This window comes from Salvelinus fontinalis, chromosome 7 (assembly GCF_029448725.1).
Source record: "Salvelinus fontinalis isolate EN_2023a chromosome 7, ASM2944872v1, whole genome shotgun sequence".
NCBI classification, from domain to species: domain Eukaryota; kingdom Metazoa; phylum Chordata; class Actinopteri; order Salmoniformes; family Salmonidae; genus Salvelinus; species Salvelinus fontinalis.
In genome coordinates, this window is record NC_074671.1 from 631,185 (window position 1) to 646,548 (window position 15,364).

Below are 15,364 nucleotides of genomic sequence, written 5' to 3' on the forward strand. Positions count from 1 at the left end.
GTTGCAACAGTAGAGTCGTCTGGAGTCTGATGCAACAGTAGAGTCGTCTGGAGTCTGTTTGATGCAACAGTAGAGTCGTCTGGAGTCTGTTTGTTGCAACAGTAGAGTCGTCTGGAGTCCAACAGTAGAGTCGTCTGGAGTCTGTTTGTTGCAACAGTAGAGTCGTCTGGAGTCTGATGCAACAGTAGAGTCGTCTGGAGTCTGTCTGATGCAACAGTAGAGTCGTCTGGAGTCTGTTTGTTGCAACAGTAGAGTCATCTGGAGTCTGTCTGATGCAACAGTAGAGTCGTCTGGAGTCTGTTTGTTGCAACAGTAGAGTCGTCTGGAGTCTGTCTGATGCAACAGTAGAGTCGTCTGGAGTCTGTTTGTTGCAACAGTAGAGTCGTCTGGAGTCTGTTTGTTGCAACAGTAGAGTCGTCTGGAGTCTGTTTGATGCAACAGTAGAGTCGTCTGGAGTCTGTTGCAACAGTAGAGTCGTCTGGAGTCCAACAGTAGAGTCGTCTGGAGTCTGTTTGTTGCAACAGTAGAGTCGTCTGGAGTCTGTTTGATGCAACAGTAGAGTCGTCTGGAGTCTGTTTGTTGCAACAGTAGAGTCATCTGGAGTCTGTTTGTTGCAACAGTAGAGTCGTCTGGAGTCTGTTTGATGCAACAGTAGAGTCGTCTGGAGTCTGTCTGATGCAACAGTAGAGTCGTCTGGAGTCTGTCTGATGCAACAGTAGAGTCGTCTGGAGTCTGATGCAACAGTAGAGTCGTCTGGAGTCTGTCTGATGCAACAGTAGAGTCGTCTGGAGTCTGATGCAACAGTAGAGTCGTCTGGAGTCCAACAGTAGAGTCGTCTGGAGTCTGTTTGTTGCAACAGTAGAGTCGTCTGGAGTCTGTTTGATGCAACAGTAGAGTCGTCTGGAGTCTGTTGCAACAGTAGAGTCGTCTGGAGTCCAACAGTAGAGTCGTCTGGAGTCCAACAGTAGAGTCGTCTGGAGTCTGTTTGTTGCAACAGTAGAGTCGTCTGGAGTCTGTTTGATGCAACAGTAGAGTCGTCTGGAGTCCAACAGTAGAGTCGTCTGGAGTCCAACAGTAGAGTCGTCTGGAGTCTGTTTGTTGCAACAGTAGAGTCGTCTGGAGTCTGATGCAACAGTAGAGTCGTCTGGAGTCTGTTTGTTGCAACAGTAGAGTCGTCTGGAGTCTGATGCAACAGTAGAGTCGTCTGGAGTCTGATGCAACAGTAGAGTCGTCTGGAGTCTGTTTGTTGCAACAGTAGAGTCGTCTGGAGTCTGATGCAACAGTAGAGTCGTCTGGAGTCTGTTTGTTGCAACAGTAGAGTCGTCTGGAGTCTGTTTGATGCAACAGTAGAGTCGTCTGGAGTCTGTTTGATGCAACAGTAGAGTCGTCTGGAGTCTGTTTGTTGCAACAGTAGAGTCGTCTGGAGTCCAACAGTAGAGTCGTCTGGAGTCTGTTTGTTGCAACAGTAGAGTCGTCTGGAGTCTGATGCAACAGTAGAGTCGTCTGGAGTCTGTTTGATGCAACAGTAGAGTCGTCTGGAGTCTGATGCAACAGTAGAGTCGTCTGGAGTCTGTTTGTTGCAACAGTAGAGTCGTCTGGAGTCTGTTTGATGCAACAGTAGAGTCGTCTGGAGTCTGATGCAACAGTAGAGTCGTCTGGAGTCCAACAGTAGAGTCGTCTGGAGTCCAACAGTAGAGTCGTCTGGAGTCTGTTTGATGCAACAGTAGAGTCGTCTGGAGTCTGTTTGATGCAACAGTAGAGTCGTCTGGAGTCTGTTTGATGAAACAGTAGAGTCGTCTGGAGTCTGTTTGATGAAACAGTAGAGTCGTCTGGTGTCTGTTTAGGGCCAAACAGGCAGGATATAACCCCACCCACTTTGCCAAAGCACAGCCCCCACACCACTAGAGGGATATATTCAACCACCAACTTACCATCCTGAGACAAGGCCGAGTATAGCCCACAAAGGTCTCCACCACGGCACAACCCAAGGGGGGGCGCCAACCCAGACAGGAAGATCACGTCAGTGACTCAACCCACTCAAGTGACGCACCCCTCCCAGGGACGGCATGGAAGAGCACTAGTAAGTCAGTGACTCAGCCCCTGTAATAGGGTTAGAGGCAGAGAATCCCGGTGGAGAGAGGGAAACCGGCCAGGCAGAGACAGCAAGGGCGGTTCGTTGCTCCAGAGCCTTTCCGTTCACCTTCACACTCCTGGGCCAGACTACACTCAATCATAGGACCTACTGAAGAGATAAGTCTTCATTAAAGACAAAGGTTGAGACTGAGTCTGCTACTGAATGTCACGCCTGCTCCCGCTCCCCCTCTCTGGCGCTTGAGGGTGCCAGGCAGCCCATCATTACGCACACCTTTCACCATCGTTATGCACATCAGCACTTCATGGGACTCACATGGACTCTATTAACTTAATTGCCTACCCTATATCTGTCACTTCCTCAGTTTCTTCCCCGTGTTTGAAATTATGTTTTGTTCCCCTGTCCTTGTTTTGTTTCATGTCCGTTATTTATTAAATATTCACTCCCTGTACTGGCTTCTCGTCTCCCAGCGTCTGTCCTTACACTGAAAATACTACCACTACTATAACTCTGGTCTGTGTTAATCGGTGTTAAATTAAGGGGAGAAACATTTACATCAGAACCTCAAATCTCTACGATCAATGTAGGACAGCGCAGCTTTGAGTCTGTGGCAAAATATACACAGCTGAACTTTACCCAGTCTAATCCAGCCATAGTCTGATATAAACTTTACTCTGCTTTACGGGTCCTTTACCTGTTAACAGAACACCCCGAGGGAGCTTAAAAAACTTCTCCAGCTTTGACCTCTGACCTCTGACCATCTGAGCCAGATCATCTAACCCTAGCCAGCTCCAGTGTTGTTTGGTCATTCAGTTGTCTTATCCAGAGCGATTTACAGGAGCAATCGATGTACCGTTGCTCAAGGTTACTGGCCCAACGCTCTTAACCGCTAGGCTACCTGCACACCAACAACCATTTCTCTCTCTCTCTCCACCACATGGCACCCAGAAGTCCCAAACCTAATGAGGGCTAGCCACGCCCTTCCTTTTATCAATTCCAACCAGGAAATTGCCTCAGAGTATCCCTGAGAGTATAGCTAAATATCCAACCCTAGTGGGTATGGAGTGTAATTATGTGAACGTGTTGTCTAAATACATCTTAAAAACTAAAATTTCCTAACAACAGTCACACAACCAAGGCCTACATGGTTCTTTAAATATTTTATTTGCAATGGTTTGAGTGGTGAACACTTTAAAACCTTCACGGAAAATCCAGTTTTCTGCCAATATAACAAACTATTTCCCATCTATATGTACATGGAAATGAAAAGGACAGCATATCAAAAGTAAAGAGTGGTTTTGTTTGTTAACATCAACACAACAAGCTAATAACAACTTGTTGTTGACGTGTAGTCCTAGTGAGTAACATGTAGCATGTTATGGTGCTTTTACATACTGGTTCATTATGTTACTCGTGCTGCAGGCATTATGCACTCAACAGAATCCATTTCAAAAAGACGATATGAAATCATAGTATTCAGTTCAACAACATCCAGTTCTCTAGCAACATGTATGTATGTACTTTTTATAAACACAAGTGAATAGACAGGTTTTATACTGGAAAAATTACTTTACGATTAAAATAGTTGTTACCTCTGTGTCTTATTGGACTGTTTACAATATTATTTCACATAATTCATAATGACCATGCCAGCAATAACTGGAAATAAATGATCAATTAAACACTTTGTTCAAATATCATCAGTTTGAGCACAGTATAGTACATTGTTGATTATGAGAACGTATAAGAGGTACTTTGGCAGATACACAGCTGCAGATACACAGATACACTAAAAAGACTGCAAACACACACACACAAACACACACACACACACAGAGATGAGGGACAGAGATTTGAGGCTTCAATCGTTTTTCAGCATCATCATCAAAATGTTAAACGTTTCAAATGAATATAAATATTCACATAGGAATGTAAAAACTTCATCAAGCTTTTATTAAAATGTAGCCAGCTCCACCAGCGAACCCTAACACTAAGAGCTAGCAATACCAGCTAACCCTAACAGCTAGCAATATCAGCTAACCCTAACAGCTAGCAATATCAGCTAACCCTAACAGCTAGCAATATCAGCTAACCCTAACAGCTAGCAATATCAGCTAACACTAACAGCTAGCTATATCAGCTAACCCTAACAGCTAGATATACTAGCGAACACTAACAGCTAGCTATAGCAGCTAACATTAACCCTAACAGCTAACTAGACCAACTAACACTAACAGCTAGCTATACCAGCTAACCCTAACCCAAACAGCTAGGTATATCAGCTAACCCTAACCCTAACAGCTAGCTATATCAACTAACCCTAACCCTAACAGCTAGGTATATCAGCTAACCCTAACCCTAACAGCTAGCTATATCAGCTAACACTAACCCTAACAGCTAGCTATACCAGCTAACCCTAACCCTAACAGCTAGGTATATCAGCTAACCCGGACAGCTAGCTATACTAGCTAACACTAACACTGACAGCTAGCTATATCAGCTAACACTAACCCTAACAGCTATCTATACTAGCTAACACTAACCATAACAACTATCTACATCAGCTAAAACTAACACTAACAGCTAGCTATACAAGCTAACACTAACCATAACAACTATCTACATCAGCTAACACTAACTCTATCAGCTAGCTATACTAGCTAACACTAACACTGACAGCTAGCCATATCAGCTAACACTAACCATAACAACTATCTATACTAGCTAACACTAACCCTAACAGCTAGCTATACTAACTAACACTAACCCTAACAGCTAGCTATACTAACTAACACTAACCATAACAACTATCTACATCAGCTAAAACTAACACTAACAGCTAGCTATACTAGCTAACACTAACACTGACAGCTAGCTATATCAGCTAACACTAACCCTAACAGCTAACTATACTAGCTAACACTAACACTAACAACTATCTACATCAGCTAAAACTAACACTAACAGCTAGCTATACAAGCTAACACTAACCATAACAACTATCTACATCAGCTAACACTAACTCTATCAGCTAGCTATACTAGCTAACACTAACACTGACAGCTAGCCATATCAGCTAACACTAACCATAACAACTATCTATACTAGCTAACACTAACCCTAACAGCTAGCTATACTAACTAACACTAACCCTAACAGCTAGCTATACTAACTAACACTAACCATAACAACTATCTACATCAGCTAAAACTAACACTAACAGCTAGCTATACTAGCTAACACTAACACTGACAGCTAGCTATATCAGCTAACACTAACCCTAACAGCTAACTATACTAGCTAACACTAACACTAACAACTATCTACATCAGCTAAAACTAACACTAACAGCTAGCTATACTAGCTAACACTAACACTGACAGCTAGCTAAATCAGAGTGGTAGTGAGGGGGAGGGGAGAGTGGTAGTGAGGGAGAGTGGTGTGAGGGAGAGGGGTAGTGAGGGAGAGGGGGAGTGAGGGAGAACGGTAGTGAGGAAGAGGGGGAGAGTGGTAGTGAGGAAGAGGGGTAGTGGGGGAGAGTAGTAGTGAGGGAGAGTGGGATGGAGAGGTGGAGAGAGGGAGAGTAGTAGTGGGGGAGAGGGGGAGAGTGGACGTGAGGGAAAGGGGGAGAGTGGTAGTGAGGGAGAGGGGGAGAGTGGTAGTGAGGGAGAGTTGTAGTGAGGGAGAGGGGAGAGTGGTAGTGAGGGAGAGTGGTAGTGAGGGAGAGTAGGAGAGTGGTAGTGAGGGAGAGGGAGAGTGGTAGTCAGGGAGAGGGGGAGAGTGGTAGCAAGGGAGAGGGAGAGTGGCAGTGAGGGAGAGGGGGAGTGAGGGAGAGGGGGAGAGTGGCAGTGAGGGAGAGGGGGTGAGAGTGGCAGTGAGGGAGAGGGAGAGTGGGAGTGAGGGAGAGTGATCGTGAGGGAGAGGGGGAGCAAGGGAGAGTGGGAGAAAGGGAGAGTGATCGTGAGGAAGAGGGGGAGAAAGGGAGAGGGGGAGTGAGGGAGAGGGGGGGTGAGGGAGAGGGGGAGAATGGGAGAGTGGGAGTGAGGGAGAGGGGGAGCGAGGGAGAGGGAGAGTGATTTGACTTCATATTCCAGTCAGCAGCTGTAATGTTTGGTAAAGCATCATGGATTATAAAAGTTTAAAATGGATTTTTCACAGATTCAAATTCTTCTGGACAGGTGCTACCCTGAGGCTGTTTCCCTTCCCGTCCTATCCTCCCCTGTCCCTGTCCTTCCTATCCTCCCCTGTCTCTGTCCAGTACCAAGCTGCTCTGTCCTTCCTATCCTCCCCTGTCCCTGTCCAGTACCAAGCTGTCCCTGTCCTTCCTATCCTCCCCTGTCCCTGTCCAGTACCAAGCTGTTCTGTCCTATCCTCCCCTGATCCTCCCCTGTCCCTGTCCTTCCTATCTTCCCCTGTCCCTGTCCTTCCTATCCTCCCCTGTCCCTGTCCTTCCTATCCTCCCCTGTCCCTGTCCTTCCTATCCTCCCCTGTCCCTGTCCTTCCTATCCTCCCCTGTCCCTGTCCAGTGCCAAGCTGTTCTGTCCTTCCTATCCTCCCCTGTCCCTGTCCAGTGCCAAGCTGTTCTGTCCTTCCTATCCTCCCCTGTCCCTGTCCTTCCTATCCTCCCCTGTCCCTGTCCTTCCTATCCTCCCCTGTCCCTGTCCAGTACCAAGCTGTTCTGTCCTATCCGCCCCTGTCCCTGTCCAGTACCAAGCTGTCCTTCCTATTACCTCCCCTGTCCCTGTCCAGTACCAAGCTGTTCTGTCCTATCCTCCCCTGTCCCTGTCCAGTGCCAAGCTGTTCTGTCCTTCCTCCCCTGTCCCTGTCCAGTACCAAGCTGTTCTGTCCTTCCTCCCCTGTCCCTGTCCAGTACCAAGCTGTTCTGTCCTTCTTCCCCTGTCCCTGTCCAGTACCAAGCTGTCCTTCCTATTACCTCCCCTGTCCCTGTCCAGTACCAAGCTGTTCTGTCCTATCCTCCCCTGTCCCTGTCCAGTGCCAAGCTGTTCTGTCCTATCCTCCCCTGTCCCTGTCCTTCCTATCCTCCCCTGTCCCTGTTCTGTCCTATCCGCCCCTGTCCCTGTCCAGTGCCAAGCTGTTCTGTCCTTCCTCCCCTGTCCCTGTCCAGTGCCAAGCTGTTCTGTCCTTCCTCCCCTGTCCCTGTCCAGTACCAAGCTGTTCTGTCCTTCTTCCCCTGTCCCTGTCCAGTACCAAGCTGTCCCAGTCCTTCCTATCCTCCCCTGTCCCTGTCCAGTGCCAAGCTGTTCTGTCCTATCCTCCCCTGTCCCTGTCCTTCCTATCCTCCCCTGTCCCTGTCCAGTGCCAAGCTGTTCTGTCCTTTCCTGTCCTGTCCTGGGCTGTCCTGTCTGGGCTCTGTCTTGTCCTTGGCTCCTGTCCTGTTGTCCTCATAATGTCCTCCACTCAGGAACAGGAAAGGAAACAGGAAGCAAGTAGGAACCAGCAAGACCTAGCACTGTCCTGTCCTCTATTGTTCTCAGCTGTCCCTGCCCTGGGCTCTGCACTGTCCTGTCCTCTATTGTTCTCAGCTGTCCCTGTCTTAGGCTCTGTCCTGTTCTGGGCTCTGTCCTGTTCTGGGCTCTGTCCTGTCTTGGGCTCTGTCCTGTTCTGGGCTCTGTCCTGTTCTGGGCTCTGTCCTGTTCTGGGCTCTGTCCTGTCTTGGGCTCTGTCCTGTCCTGTCTTGGGTTCTGTCCTGTCTTGGGCTCTGTCCTGTTCTGGGCTCTGTCCTGTCTTGGGCTCTGTCCTGTTCTGGGCTCTGTCCTGTCTTGGGCACTGTCCTGTTCTGGGCTCTGTCCTGTCTTGGGCTCTGTCCTGTTCTGGGCTCTGTCCTGTCTTGGACTCTGTCCTGTCTGGGCTCTGTCCTGTCCTTGGCTCCTGTCCTGTTGTCCTCATAATGTCTTCCACTCAGGAACAGGAACCAGGAAACAGGAAACAAGTAGGAACCAGCAAGACCTAGCACTGTCCTGTCCTCTATTGTTCTCAGCTGTTCCTGTTCTGGGCTCTGTCCTGCCCTGTCTTAGGCTCTGTCCTGTTCTGGGCTCTGTCCTGTCTTGGGCTATGCCCTTCCCTAGGCTCTGTCCTGTTCTGGGCTCTGTCCTGTTCTGGGCTCTGTCCTGTTCTGGGCTCTGTCCTGTCCTGGGCTCTGTCCTGTCTTGGACTCTGCTCTGTCCTGTCTTGGGCTCTGTCCTGTCCTGTCTTGGGTTCTGTCCTGTCTTGGGCTCTGTCCTGTTCTGGGCTCTGTCCTGTCTTGGGCTCTGTCCTGTTCTGGGCTCTGTCCTGTCTTGGGCTCTGTCCTGTCTTGGGCTCTGTCCTGTTCTGGGCTCTGTCCTGTTCTGGGCTCTGTCCTGTCTTGGGCTCTGTCCTGTTTTGGGCTCTGTCCTGTTCTGGGCTCTGTCCTGTTCTGGGCTCTGTCCTGTCCTGGGCTCTGTCCTGTCTTGGGCTCTGCCCTGCCCAAGAACCAGGTAAGAACCAGCAGGACATAACAATGTATGGTTCTCACTATGTTGTACGTAATGCTCCCAGGCTCCCAGGTGTTTCTCCAGTGTTCCAATGCTCCCAGGTGCAATGTGTGTGTGTGTGTGTGTGTGTGTGTCTATGTGTGTGTGTGTGTGTGTGTGTGTGTGTGTGTCTGTGTGTGTGTGTGTGTGTGTGTGTGTGTGTGTCTGTGTGTGTGTGTGTGTGTGTGTGTGTGTGTGTGTGTGTGTGTGTGTGTGTGTGTGTGTGTGTGTGTGTGTGTGTGTGTGTGTGTGTGTGTGTGTGTCTATGTGTGTGTGTGTGTGTGTGTGTGTGTATGTGTGTATGTGTGTGTGTGTGTCTATGTGTCTATGTGTGTCTATATCTATGTGTGTATCTATGTGTGTGTGTGTGTGTGTGTGTGTATCTATGTGTGTGTGTGTATCTTTGTATGTGTGTGTATCTATGTATGTGTGTGTATCTTTGTATGTGTGAGTATCTATGTGTGTGTATGTCTCTGTATGTGTGCGTGTATGTGTGTGTGTGTGTGTCTCTCTCTCTTTCTGTGTGTGTCTATGTATGTGTGTGTATCTATGTATGTGTGTGTATCTTTGTATGTGTGAGTATCTATGTCTGTGTGTGTGTGTGTGTGTGTGTGTGTGTGTGTGTGTGTGTGTGTGTATGTGCGTGCGTGTGCGTGTCTGTGTGTGTGTGTGTGTGTGTGTGTGTGTGTGTGTGTGTCTGTGTGTGTGTGTGTGTGTGTGTGTGTGTGTGTGTGTGTGTGTGTGTGTGTGTGTGTGTGTGTGTGTGTGTGTGTGTGTGTGTGTGTGTGTGTGTGTGTGTGTGGTCAGATCATTGAGGAGGCGTCCTGGCAGGAGGAGGATGCGCGGCGTGTCTTTGGGCTGCAGCTGCTCAACATTGAGATCTGAGTGGAGTAGTTGTTGCTGTTACTGTTTCTCGTAGAGGGGTGCTGCTGCTTACTGGTGTCAGAACCCATGTAGTGCTGCAGGTTCCACCGCCTCCACTTCCTCTTCATCTCAGACTGCACCTGGGGGAGGAGGAGAGGAGAGGAGAGGGGGAGGGGAAGAGGGAAGGGAGAGACAAGGAGGGGGAGAGGAGGTTAGAGGGGGAGGAGGAGGAAAGAGGGGGAGAGAGGAGGAAGAGGATATATTGAATGAGAGGAGAAGGAGGCGAGGAGATAAGAGATCGCTGTCAGTAGTATTTATTAAGTATCTCATGATAAGCTGTAGACCACACTATTTACCTAGAGAGTTTTCATTTGTATTTCTCGTAGCTGTTTACCACCACAGACCGATGCTGGCACTAAGACCACTCTCAATGAGCTGTGTACGGCCATAAGTAAACATTAACATTCTCATCCAAAGGCAGCGCTCCTAGTGGCCGGGGACTTAAATGCAAGGAAACTCAAATCCGTTTTACCTCATTACTACCAGCATGTTAAATGTGCAACCAGAGGAAAACAACTCTAGACCACCTTTACTCCACACACAGAGACACAAACAAAGCTCTCCCTCGCCCTCCATTTGGCAAATCTGACCATAATTACAGTGGAGCAAAAAAGTATTTAGTCAGCCACCAATTGTGCAAGTTCTCCCACTTAAAAAGATGAGAGCGGCCTGTAATTGTCACCATAGGTACACTTCAACTATGGCAGACAAAATGAGATTTTTTTTCTCCAGAAAATCACATTGTAGGATTTTTAATGAATTTATTTTGCAAATGATGGTGGAAAATACCCTTTGTTGGCAATGACAGAGGTCAAACGTTTTCTGTAAGTCTTCACAAGGTTTTCACACACTGTTGCTGGTATTTTGGCCCATTCCTCCATGCAGATCTCCTCTAGAGCAGTGATGTTTTGGGGCTGTTGCTGGGCAACACGGACTTTCAACTCCCTCCAAAGATGTTCTATGGGGTTAACATCTGGAGACTATTGTTGTGTCGTCTGCAAATTTGATGATTGAGTTGGAGGCGTGCGTGGCCACGCAGTCATGGGTGAACAGGGAGGACATGAGGGGGCTGAGCACGCACCCTTGTGGGGCCACCGTGTTGAGGATCAGCGAAGTGGAGGTGTTGTTTCCTACCTTCACCACCTGGTGGTGGCCAGTCAGGAAGTCCAGGACCCAGGTGCACAGGGCGGGGTTCAGACCCAGGGCCTCCAGCTTAATGATGCGTTTGGAGGGTACTGTGGTGTTGAAGGCTGAGCTGTAGTCAATGAACAGCATTCTGACATCCTCTTGTCCAGATGGGACAGGGCAGTGTGCAGTGCATTGGAGATTGCATCGTCTGTGGATCTATTGGGGCGGTATGCAAATGGAAGTCGGCCTAGGGTGACAGGTAAGGTAGAGGTGATATTAACTAGCCTCTCAAAGCACTTCATGATGACAGAAGTGAGTGTTACTGGGCGATAGTCATTTAGTTCAGTTACCTTTGCTTTCTTGTGTACAGGAACAATGCAGGGCTATTGACATCTTGAAGCAAGTGGGGGACAACAGACTGGGATAGGGAGAGATTGAATGTGTCTATAAACATCCAGCCAGCTGGTCTGCGCTCTGAGGACGCGGCTTGTTATGCCGTCGGGCCAGAAGCCTTGCGAGGGTTAACACGCTTAAACATCTTACTCACGTTGGCCACGGAGAACGAGAGCCCACGATCTTTTGGAGCAGGCAGCGTTGGTGGCACTGTGTTCTCCTCAAAGCGGGTGAAGGTGTTTAGCTTGTCCGGAAACAAGACGTCTGTTTCCGCGACGTGGCTGGTTTTCCCTTTATAATCCGTGATTGTCTGTTGAACCTGCCCCACACATCTTGTCTGAGCCGTTGAATTGCGACTCTACTTTGTCTCTGTAGCGACGTTTTGCCTGTTTGATTGCCTTACGGAGGGAATAACTACACTGTTTGTATTCGGCCATGGTGTTTGTATTCCCAGTCACCTTGCCATGGTTAAATGCGGTGGTTCACACTTTCAGTTTTGCACTTTTGTTTGAAATCAGTCTTGTGTCAAGTGAGCTGCTGTGTACTCATCTTTGGTCTAATCTTTTTCCTTTTATCTCCAAACCGTTTCCTTTCAATTGCTTCCGTGGTAATGCACATGATTTTTATATTTCTTCTGTAAGACATTTTTTCAATTTAGTCCTATCCATGTAGGCCAAATGCAACGAGTGTAAAGGGTTAAAGGGAGGCAAACTGTCCCTTTAAGTGTAAAGGGTTAAAGGGAGGCAAACTGTCCCTTTAAGTGTAAAGGGTTAAAGGGAGGCAAACTGTCCCTTTAAGTGTAAAGGGTTAAAGGGAGGCAAACTGTCCCTTTAAGTGTAAAAGGTTAAAGGCAAACTGTCCCTTTAAGCACATGAACTTGAAACTAAATCTTTCTCAAACAATCAGCAGTGATCATGATCTGTCCCAGCACAGTCTCTCTCTGTGGGGGATCTGTCCCAGCACAGTCTCTCTCTGTGGGGGATCTGTCCCAGCACAGTCTCTCTCTGTGGGGGATCTGTCCCAATGCTACACTGGGCTATTGTCTCTAATCTGTCCCAATGCTACACTGGGCTATTGTCTCTAATCTGTCCCAATGCTACACTGGGCTATTGTCTCTAATCTGTCCCAATGCTACACTGGGCTATTGTCTCTAATCTGTCCCAATGCTACACTGGGCTATTGTCTCTAATCTGTCCCAATGCTACACTGGGCTATTGTCTCTAATCTGTCCCAGCAATACACTGGGCTATTGTCTCTAATCTGTCCCAGCAATACACTGGGCTATTGTCTCTAATCTGTCCCAATGCTACACTGGGCTATTGTCTCTAATCTGTCCCAATGCTACACTGGGCTATTGTCTCTAATCTGTCCCAATGCTACACTGGGCTATTGTCTCTAATCTGTCCCAATGCTACACTGGGCTATTGTCTCTAATCTGTCCCAATGCTACACTGGGCTATTGTCTCTAATCTGTCCCAACGCTACACTGGGCTATTGTCTCTAATCTGTCCCAGGAATACACTGGGCTATTGTCTCTAATCTGTCTCGACGCTACACTGGGCTATTGTCTTTAATCTGTCCCAGCAATACACTGGGCTATTGTCTCTAATCTGTCCCAGCAATACACTGGGCTATTGTCTCTAATCTGTCCCGACGCTACACTGGGCTATTGTCTCTAATCTGTCCCAACGCTACACTGGGCTATTGTCTCTAATCTGTCCCAGCAATACACTGGGCTATTGTCTCTAATCTGTCCCAGCAATACACTGGGCTATTGGCTCTAATCTGTCCCAGCAATACACTGGGCTATTGTCTCTAATCTGTCCCAGCAATACACTGGGCTATTGTCTCTAATCTGTCCCAGCAATACACTGGGCTATTGTCTCTAATCTGTCCCAGCAATACACTGGGCTATTGTCTCTAATCTGTCCCAGCGCTACACTGGGCTATTGTCTCTAATCTGTCCCAGCGCTACACTGGGCTATTGTCTCTAATCTGTCCCAGCAATACACTGGGCTATTGTCTCTAATCTGTCCCAGCGCTACACTGGGCTATTGTCTCTAATCTGTCCCAGCGCTACACTGGGCTATTGTCTCTAATCTGTCCCAACGCTACACTGGGCTATTGTCTCTAATCTGTCCCAATGCTACACTGGGCTATTGTCTCTAATCTGTCCCAATGCTACACTGGGCTATTGTCTCTAATCTGTCCCAATGCTACACTGGGCTATTGTCTCTAATCTGTCCCAATGCTACACTGGGCTATTGTCTCTAATCTGTCCCAACGCTACACTGGGCTATTGTCTCTAATCTGTCCCAGCAATACACTGGGCTATTGTCTCTAATCTGTCCCGACGCTACACTGGGCTATTGTCTCTAATCTGTCCCAGCAATACACTGGGCTATTGTCTCTAATCTGTCCCAGCAATACACTGGGCTATTGTCTCTAATCTGTCCCGACGCTACACTGGGCTATTGTCTCTAATCTGTCCCAACGCTACACTGGGCTATTGTCTCTAATCTGTCCCAGCAATACACTGGGCTATTGTCTCTAATCTGTCCCAGCAATACACTGGGCTATTGGCTCTAATCTGTCCCAGCAATACACTGGGCTATTGTCTCTAATCTGTCCCAGCAATACACTGGGCTATTGTCTCTAATCTGTCCCAGCAATACACTGGGCTATTGTCTCTAATCTGTCCCAGCAATACACTGGGCTATTGTCTCTAATCTGTCCCAGCGCTACACTGGGCTATTGTCTCTAATCTGTCCCAGCGCTACACTGGGCTATTGTCTCTAATCTGTCCCAGCAATACACTGGGCTATTGTCTCTAATCTGTCCCAGCGCTACACTGGGCTATTGTCTCTAATCTGTCCCAGCGCTACACTGGGCTATTGTCTCTAATCTGTCCCAACGCTACACTGGGCTATTGTCTCTAATCTGTCCCAATGCTACACTGGGCTATTGTCTCTAATCTGTCCCAATGCTACACTGGGCTATTGTCTCTAATCTGTCCCAATGCTACACTGGGCTATTGTCTCTAATCTGTCCCAATGCTACACTGGGCTATTGTCTCTAATCTGTCCCAACGCTACACTGGGCTATTGTCTCTAATCTGTCCCAGCAATACACTGGGCTATTGTCTCTAATCTGTCCCGACGCTACACTGGGCTATTGTCTCTAATCTGTCCCAGCAATACACTGGGCTATTGTCTCTAATCTGTCCCAGCAATACACTGGGCTATTGTCTCTAATCTGTCCCGACGCTACACTGGGCTATTGTCTCTAATCTGTCCCAACGCTACACTGGGCTATTGTCTCTAATCTGTCCCAGCAATACACTGGGCTATTGTCTCTAATCTGTCCCAGCAATACACTGGGCTATTGGCTCTAATCTGTCCCAGCAATACACTGGGCTATTGTCTCTAATCTGTCCCAGCAATACACTGGGCTATTGTCTCTAATCTGTCCCAGCAATACACTGGGCTATTGTCTCTAATCTGTCCCAGCAATACACTGGGCTATTGTCTCTAATCTGTCCCAGCAATACACTGGGCTATTGTCTCTAATCTGTCCCAATGCTACACTGGGCTATTGTCTCTAATCTGTCCCAGCAATACACTGGGCTATTGTCTCTAATCTGTCCCAGCAATACACTGGGCTATTGTCTCTAATCTGTCCCAGCAATACACTGGTCTATTGTCTCTAATCTGTCCCAGCAATACACTGGTCTATTGGCTCTAATCTGTCCCAGCAATACACTGGTCTATTGGCTCTAATCTGTCCCAGCAATACACTGGTCTATTGGCTCTAATCTGTCCCAGCAATACACTGGGCTATTGTCTCTAATCTGTCCCAGCGCTACACTGGGCTATTGTCTCTAATCTGTCCCAGCAATACACTGGGCTATTGTCTCTAATCTGTCCCAGCGCTACACTGGGCTATTGTCTCTAATCTGTCCCAGCAATACACTGGGCTATTGTCTCTAATCTGTCCAAGCAATACACTGGGCTATTGTCCTCAATCTGTCCCAGCAATACACTGGGCTATTGTCTCGAATCTGTCCCAACAATACACTGGGCTATTGTCTCTAATCTGTCCCAGCAATACACTGGGCTATTGTCTCTAATCTGTCCCAGCAATACACTGGGCTATTGTCTCTAATCTGTCCCAGCAATACACTGGGCTATTGTCTCTAATCTGTCCCAGCAATACACTGGGCTATTGTCTCTAATCTGTCCCAGCAATACACTGGGCTATTGTCTCTAATCTGTCCCAGCAATACACTGGGCTATTGTATCTAATCTGTCCCAGC

The 15,364-nt window shown here is 47.9% G+C and overlaps 1 protein-coding gene across 2 annotated transcripts in view; it reads right to left on the reverse strand.

Moving 5' to 3' along the window:
* Window positions 1-3,235: 3,235 nt before the first annotated feature.
* Window positions 3,236-15,364, reverse strand: part of vipr1b (vasoactive intestinal peptide receptor 1b) — a 351,937-nt gene continuing 339,808 nt past the window's right edge. The window contains exon 13 of one of the 2 annotated variants that reach the window (XM_055928148.1): window positions 3,236-9,608. In XM_055928148.1, coding sequence (XP_055784123.1) covers window positions 9,408-9,608 — 201 coding nt within the window. In that variant the 3' untranslated portion in view covers window positions 3,236-9,407. The remainder of the gene's footprint in view (window positions 9,609-15,364) is intronic. The other variant, XM_055928149.1, reaches the window with a different exon arrangement.